Source organism: Belonocnema kinseyi, chromosome 1 (genome assembly GCF_010883055.1).
Source record: "Belonocnema kinseyi isolate 2016_QV_RU_SX_M_011 chromosome 1, B_treatae_v1, whole genome shotgun sequence".
Lineage (NCBI taxonomy): Eukaryota > Metazoa > Arthropoda > Insecta > Hymenoptera > Cynipidae > Belonocnema > Belonocnema kinseyi.
The window spans coordinates 31,024,063-31,032,623 of NC_046657.1; the positions used below are offsets into that span (position 1 = coordinate 31,024,063).

General features: G+C 30.8%; 1 protein-coding gene across 2 annotated transcripts; it reads right to left on the reverse strand.

Annotated features, from left to right (window-relative positions):
• Nucleotides 1–1,954: 1,954 nt before the first annotated feature.
• On the reverse strand, nucleotides 1,955–7,936 carry LOC117172396. 2 transcript variants are annotated; one of them, XR_004467020.1, is made up of 4 exons: nucleotides 7,833–7,936; nucleotides 5,088–5,273; nucleotides 4,793–4,987; nucleotides 1,955–2,235 (listed from the first exon to the last, which is right to left on the reverse strand). XR_004467020.1 is itself a non-coding variant. In XM_033360281.1 (3 exons), exons 2-3 carry the CDS (start codon nucleotides 4,868–4,870, stop codon nucleotides 1,984–1,986), a joined length of 330 nt encoding a protein of 109 aa, XP_033216172.1. In that variant the 5' UTR covers nucleotides 4,871–4,987; nucleotides 5,088–5,692; the 3' UTR covers nucleotides 1,955–1,983. The 2 variants fall into 2 exon arrangements, 1 of the variants encoding a protein (XP_033216172.1); XM_033360281.1 differs by lacking the exon at nucleotides 7,833–7,936 and having other exon boundaries at nucleotides 5,088–5,692.
• Nucleotides 7,937–8,561: the final 625 nt, after the last annotated feature.

The window sequence follows — 8,561 nt, forward strand, 5'->3', positions numbered from 1 at the left end:
TGTCAAATCTCGGAATGTGGTTTTATCACGAAGTACTACAAGGAGACCGCACGCTATGTATTTCGATTGGCGCCCGTACGCGATCGCCTGTCCTCGGAGTTTTCTGCCTTCCCTGATTAGAGCGCCCCTTCAGTGAAAATATAAAATTAGAAATTGTCGTCTGCTATGGAATATCGAGTGTGTTTATATGTTAAGTTTGGTTATGTCAAGTGTCAGTTGATCTCACGCAGTGATAATGTTTGTATAATTTATATAATTATATAAGTAATGCGATTAAAACAAGAGGAGGAATATAAAAACAACAGAACGCAAGTAGAGATGTTAAGGATTTTGCGTCAATACCTCTCTCTTTCTGTGCCCTTCTACCCAAATCACAGCCATTATAAAAATAACGCGACATTATTGTATCACTTATTATGTAGGTTTTTAGCACTTACAGTTTGCACAACAATTATTTTCCACTAAACACGAACAGTTTGCAATTGCACAACGCCATTAATAGGTTATGTTTATACCGGCAAAAAATTTACATCACATGTTCTCGTACTTCCTAGAGTTTCCGCACGTAGCGCTATCATCTGGGAAGATATAAAAATTTAAGGACAGTCGATCGCAATGGTGGGCTTTTTTCCACCATTCCCGCTATAGGCGTGCGGTCTCCTTGTAGTACTTCGTGGGTTTTACCTTTGTAAAAAACAAATAGTCATTCCAAACTTCTATTTTGTATTAAATATTATTGTAATAGTAAAAAAAACATGATTTTTTTACTGTAAACCTTTTCCATAGTTTTCTGAAATTAATAGCCCAGATTTTTTAAAGGTTTTTTTCTTTTTTTAAACGTTGAAGCTAATAGCTCAGTTATTAGTACATATAGGGGAGAAGCATCGGTTGTGGGAATGGTTCGGTTGTGGGCACCCCTGGGTATATTTTGATGGAAATCAGGTTAGGTTAGTCTGGCTAATATCATTTTTGTTTCATGACAGCACGTCACTATTGTATAGAACAATGAAGTGAACACACGCGTCTCCTTCGTTTAGTGAACAAATTTTTTTTCTGTGCAAGCAAAACACCACGAGATTAACTTCGAGCCTTTTCAAAAGTACTCAAACAGCACATGATCGAACGAGAAGGTAAATGCAATAAATATTTATTAAGGAAATACATTACACTTTGTAATTCAAAATTAACATTAACCAATATTTTACCATCAAAATTTTTTTTCACCACTTCTCAAGATGGCTGAAAAATTCGATTGTCGGCACCAAAATTGATTCGTTTGTGGGTACCCATTTTTTTAGAAACTTTCTAAAAAATAATATTGAACTTTTTCAAGTGTTTACAATGAAATATCGGTACAATGGCATGTTTTACAAAAATTGACCGACTTGAACTCCATCAATTGCAATGAATTCTCTAAATTTCTGGGACTGAAATTTCAATCGAAGAGAGTGAATCGTCACTCTCTCGAGGTGTGAAACCCCAGGTTCTCCAAATTGAGTGAAAAATCACTCTCTGAAAATGTGAAAAACTCACTCGATCTTTGGAAGTGAAATCTCACTTCGACCGAGTGAAATTTCACTCTAAAAGAGTTGAAATTATCACTAAACGTACAAGTGAATTCGTTTACTCGGGTTTTCATAGTGAGTATATTCACTCAGTCCGAGTGAAATAAGTCCTCTATGGGGGTGAAAATTTGTCGCTCGACAACTCTATAGAAAGTGAATATTACAATCTATATATAGTGGAAAATATTGAAGTTATTAATAAAGTACATAAAAATTAAAAAACCTAACAATAAAAGTAAACAGTAAATAGAAATTAATAGTTTTATTCATCAAAAACAATTGTTCAAAATAGTACTTGATTATTCTATTGCAGGCTCCCCTTTACCTTCATTTATTAAACGCTGTTCAACAAGCCTATCACCTAATGTTATATTTTCTAATACCGTATGCACCGATATACACCACGATTTCGGCTTTTCTATTTTAAAATCAAACTACCGATGAAATTATAAAAATGAATCAACTCGTTGGCATACTCTATATAAAACCAGTAGTGCAGCTGAAAAAGAAGATCAAACGCCTGTATCGAGTTCCTGCATACCGAAATCAGCTCTAAACCCACCATAATGAAGAATGGCCCTTCATTTTCTGAGCTGGTTCCCGTTGTGCAGACCAAGAAAGGCTGTCTTCTATCAGCGGACTTCGTAATCTGGATAGTGTGCTCTTGACCCTAAAAGAATTATTGCATACCGTTAATATTTATGTCATAAGAAAAATTAAATTAACTTTAAGTCACTTATGCTCATTATTTATGTCACTCATTCGAACAGATTGCAGTATGCTCTTATTTGGAATCACTTTTTGTTGACTTATGTAAACTTGCTTTTAATCTTTCTGTTCTTCATATAATTAGGGACTAGTAGAATATTCGGCACACAGAAAAAACTGAAGTTTCCATTGGAACCCGTTTTTGGTTCCAAAGAAGCTGCAACCCAAAACGATAATTGAGTTCTAAATAATAACACACTTGGGGTTCGAAAGGATCTCAAATTTAATTGAGCCTATTCCTAACAAACCTATTTTTCGCTTTGCCCACTTCGATATTATGAATAATTAATAAAACAATATTTATCTTAAATCGCACATGTAATCGAACTCTGGTGGACATAAATTAATGAAGAAAATTAAATTAGAAAATAATAACGCAATTAACATACATATAATGACTCGATAAATATCATTTGCAGGTTAGGTAGCAAACTTGTAAATATAACGGCTCATTCATGACAGTGCTTACAATCTTGGCAACTTTTTAAACTGCGCTTGTGTCGAGCCGACAATACAATTGGTTACTGTTGGCGCTCTGATTTTGCATAGTGTCGATATTCAAATGTGATATTTATTATAAATAATGATCATAAAATGAATGAACACTAATTTCTTAATTATAAATATATAAATAATTTAAAATGCGCGCGCCTAAAGTAACAAATCGTGTTGTTGGCGCGAAGCAAGCGCAGTTCAAAAAGTTCCAAAAATTGGGAGCACTGATTCATATATATTTCTTTCTTTTATTCAAGAAAATACCATAAGTATATTTTCAAATTTATAAAGTAAGAGTACCTTTTTACGAAGGTCGAATTTGAATAAACTGATGAATTAATTTGACACAACGAGTTCGTTTCTAGGTCCTCAACACGAAGGAATAATAAGGAGACCCAACTGCCAGTGGGAAGCCATCTAAAACTGGCAACAGAAACATTACCGTAAGTAGCAGGCACAATATAGGAAGATCTTAGATTTGAGTGCGCAGGTGCGAAGTTGTACTCTTCCTATACATGGAAAAGTGTGCGCGTGAGAAAGTTAGTCAAATTGACGTAAAGAGAGGTTCTGGTCTTTTGTTGATCATCATACGAAAGATACGCAAAATAAATATATAAACATTATTTTCGGTCCTTGATTGAAAAATGTGTGAACAAATTTTGAGAAGGAAACGTATGGGTAAGTATCTTTTAAATTTGTAATATGATAAAAAGGCTAAAGATTCTCAAGGCCCTGAAAATCTCTGAGAAATTCTCCGCAGGCACTCAGGTAGATATATTTAAACTTTGAGGGTCCAGGTAGCTCGTTTAAATGTTTTGAGGGCTTTAAAATGTCCTTTCCGAAATTGAAATAAAATTAGATCATAAATAACAAGCAGGGAGGCTGAAATTGAAATAAGAATTCGATCATAAAGAACAAGCAGGCTATATTAATAGAGTATCCGAAACTCAAGGGTCCTTTGTTAAGCTTTCGGATTGAAATTTAGAAAAAGATTTTTTTAAACTTAATAGTTAAAAGCCTAAAACATAATAATTCGGAATCTGCGGGTTTCGATGATTCCACCACAACCCGGAACATGACACCTCATGGCTTAGAACACAACATTTTTGACACTTGCATCGAAACAAACAAACAGAACCTCTCTAAATTACGTCAATTTGACAAAATTTCTCTGCGCACCTGCGCACTCAAATCTAAGATCTTCCTGTAATTTGCATATCACTTACGATAATGTTTCTATTGCCAAGTGGGGAAACGGAGTTTGGTCTCCTTATTATTCTTTCGTGGTTCTCAACCAATCAAATTTGCCATAAATCAACAAAACAGCTAGAAATGAATCCTATGAAAAATATTAATTCCACGATTAATTCAAAACAGGCCTTCGTGAAAAGTGACCCTAATTATAACGAACAGTATGCACAGTGAAATCCTGAGTAATATGTTTGCTATTATGGGGAGATATGCAATTACATATGTTACTTTTTAAAAGTACAAAATATATTGTTAGGAGTGACGTAGGGTTGTTGCAAAAACGAATGCAAAAATGAATGTTTCTAAAGCCTCTCTACTTTTATTTAATTTAAAACAACTAAAGGTCATTGTAATATTTGAAAATATTAATAACAGCTAATTGGCTGAGCTGATATTAATAGTGCTTGGTGAAGACTATGCTTCTAAATTTTTCTAAATTTTTAAGATTTTTCATAACTTTTAGGAGTAGTTTAAAATGGGTTAGGTAAGTAATAAATTTTCACTAAACATCAATAAAATTGCATTACATTTCCAATTATAAATTGACCAATGATTTTAAAACATGGTAATTTAAAGATGGTGTAGACTTTAGCCAATTTAGTATTAAAAATTCTAAACTAAGTGAACATTAACAAAAAAAAAACAAAAAAAGAATAAATATTAATATCGTTTGTATTTGTTTTACCGACACATTCTGTAAATCGCTAACTTACCAACCCGACTTTGCAAGCGGTTGGCTTGTGAATGGGCCTTGATGCTATTCTTTCCAAATGTGCTCTAAACGAACTCATTTGGGTCTCTACAGGTATTGGAGCTCAAGTTCCAAATGACACTAACTTTCATTTGAGCCGCAACATGAGTGAACCCCTAGTTTTTTCTGTGCAGTAATACTAGCGCTTTCAAGTTATCTGTAATACAAAAAATATTACGATTGGACAGTAATCATATATTCATATGTAACACACAAACACAAATTTTTCTCATTGTTGAATAACAATATCCGCTTACCGTCTAAGTTCTTGACGCTTTTTAACTGCACTAATTCAGGCATATCCTGGGAAACATATTCCAAAATTCTAGTAGTAAAAAAGATGGAAATTTTCCCAAAAAGAGGTCAGCCTCCAACTTAATCGCCAAGAACTCTCTGCTAATCTAAAACATAAAATAATGCAAACTTTGACTCTGTGTCAAAAGCTTAAGCATATCGAATGTTGTATAAGTAATTAATAAAGGTTTAAAAAAACTATAATCGACTGTGGACACTAATTATTTATTCTAAGTAGCCCCCGCCTTAAAGCGGGACTAACTGATCGGATACCCGACTAGCCCCCCATTTGCATTTCTATACGTTCAGTTATTAAATTAATCTTTAAAATTTTCTAACTCTCCACCCTATCCCTGACTGGCTAAAATACTAGAAGGAATCCTTATTCTATCTGGGCTCTTAAGTACATATTGCCCCAACGTAATATAATATAAGTAAAAATGTTTAAAAATATTCCGTTTAAGCTTTTGGATCATTTAACGTTGCCTGAAAATACCAAAATCAGTATTAATTTAAAATTCAGAGACTTAAAGCGAGGTAGCTGAATGTAAAAAAAAAACGAAAGATTGTCATTTTTAATCGAAAACAGTTGAATTCAGCCAAAAAGAGCATTTTTCAACAAAGTAGTGCAACATTAAAACAAAGAAATAAATTGTCAATAAAAATTTTGAATCTTTTTTTTTATGAAAAATGAAGAAAGAAGATACTACTTTAAAATAAGAACAGTTTAATTCATGCAAAAAAAAACAACAAAATTTAAAGAAAATAGTTGAATCTTGAATCCACAAAATATGAAATTTCTAGTAAAATATATTAATTTTTAACAAGAAAGATCAAATTACAATTTAAAAAAAAAAATGTTGAACCAAGAATATTAATTTTCTACAAAAAATACCAAGCTTCAGAAAAATACAGGGTGGTCTTCTAATCCAAGAAAAAAATTCCCGGCCACTTTCCGATTCGCAAACATTTTCCATGGTCTCTGATATTAAAAAAATCGAACTCTATAATGGAAGGTACTAATACTTTTCAATTGAACAATTTTAAATGAAATGCAGATAAACTGCAAAATTTAGAACTTTGAGCAATTATAGAGTTCAAAGATTCAGGTGAAGTTCCAAAAATATAAATCCAAGTTAAACTTTATTTTGAATAGTTTAATCATCCTTAAAAAGATTGAAAATTTCATTGCAAAATCTTGAGAAATCTAGAAGGGGTTTTAAATTTTTCAGAATTTAAAACAAGGTTTGAAGATTTTTTCGGAACTTTTAAATATATTTTAAAATGAATTTTTCTCTACAACTTTTAGAAAATCCTGCTAATTGAAATAAAACTTTAAAAAATCAAATTAAATTAAGAACTTTAAAAGATTTCAAATAATGTAAACGAATTGTATGTACCGAAAAAATTCTCCTATTCGTACCGAAATTTTGGTACAAATACCCACAGCCAAAATTAAAACAAAATATAGATTTTTATAGATTTTAAACACACAATTTAGAAGCTTTTCAAGAATTTTGAAAGGCGTCAAAATAATAAAAACAGTTTCTTATGATTCTCAGGAAATTTGAAAATAATTTTTCATTTTGCAAAATTATTGCAACAGAAAAATTAAACATATTTAATACATTATCGAAAAAGAACCTAGAAGATTTTAAGGATTCTTTTTCAATTTGTAGAATTTCCCAAATAATTGTACAAAAAATTCGATTAATTTTAAAATATATGAAAAAGTTCTGAAAAAAAGTTTAACATAATTCGTTTAAATTACTTGAAATAATTTCAAGCTTTTATTTAATTTTGAATCTTTTCAAAACTTCTAAATATCTCTTAAAATCAAACATTTTTCAAGTAGAATCATATAAATTGTAACATTAAAAGTTTTAAAAGCTCTTCGAAATTCTAGAGATTCAAAGCTTTCTATGTAAAACAATTAAGTTCCAAATTGTTTCTTTTAAATATTTAGTCTTAGATTTTGGAGTTATTTTTATGATAAAAATAGTTTATTAAGTTTCAAATACTTGTTTACATTTTTTATTGACTAACAAAAATTAATAGAAATAATATTTTAATGAATTTATGTATCAAATTTAATTTAAAAAATAATGTAAGGGAAGATCTAAAACTTTGAATTAAAAATATTTTATTGATTAATAATTAAAAATTTTATTTAAAAATAAAATTATCGGAATAAATCGTAAATGAATTTCAATGCTTATTAACACTTTCAAATTGAAACAGTTACAACCTGGAAATTATAAAATTTTTAACGGATCTAGAATCCTTTTATCAAATGAATTATTGTTCAGATTTCACACGGAAAGTACAGATCCATTTTAGAAATAATTTACTTATTTGCATTTACAGTTGATAAAATAAAACTGGTTTTTATCAAAAATTTTCAACTTCAAATTCTTTTAATTCTTAAATCTTTAAGACTACACTTTAATTATTTTAAAAACTGCTGAAATCGAACTTGGGCAGGTTTTCTTCTGAAAATTTGTAAAATTCCCGGTCAAGAAATAAATTCTGTTATTTCCCGGTCTCAGGAATTTGTCGATTTTTTGGTCCAGCGGCCACCCTGAAAATATTGTCATTTTCAACCAAAGAAATGGAGATTTGCCTTCAATTGAGAAGTTAGGAAGCGGATATTTATACATGATGATAATTTTGTGTTAAATTAATATTTTCCATAAATAAGTACTTACTTGTGATAGTGGTTCCATTTTTATTTTCTTTAATTCTAATTTTCCGAACACTTTACACCTAAAAACTACAACAATAATTTAAAGCTGAAGATTCTGCACTGTATTCACTTATCAGGAGAAACTGTGAATGTGATGCTACTATTGCGTTTATGCTACGTTGCGGCTTAGCATCAGGCAGGTGAAGAGTTACCTGATGCGCATGCGCACATATTCTTGTTACGGATTGGCCGACTACTGGCCCAACAAAGGCCCAAACATGGACCAACCATCGGGGCAACTATGGGACATCTTTCGTTAACGAGTAAAGCCGACTACCGGCCCAACTCTGGGCCAAAGTCGGCCCGGAGATCACCATAAAGGGATTTAAACATTCTTTTTAATAAAAAGAAACAAAATTAATAAATGTATTTCAAATATTTTCAAGTAATTTTTAAAAAGTTTAAAATATTTGACAAGAATTAAAAAAAAAAACATTTCAGGAGATTTTAGATACTTTAATATACTTTTTATGATTCCAAGAGATTTTTAGTGATTTTAAGGGATTTTGTGCCATTTCAATAGATTTTATATGATTTAAAAAATGAGTAAAGGAATTTAAAATCTTAGAAAGCATTTTAAATGATTTTTTTTTAAATCAAAAGAGTTTAAGGATTTTCTTGTAATTTAAAAATATTTTAAAGTATTTAAACAGACTTTCAGGAATTTCAAGGGATTTAACCGGAGTTGTTT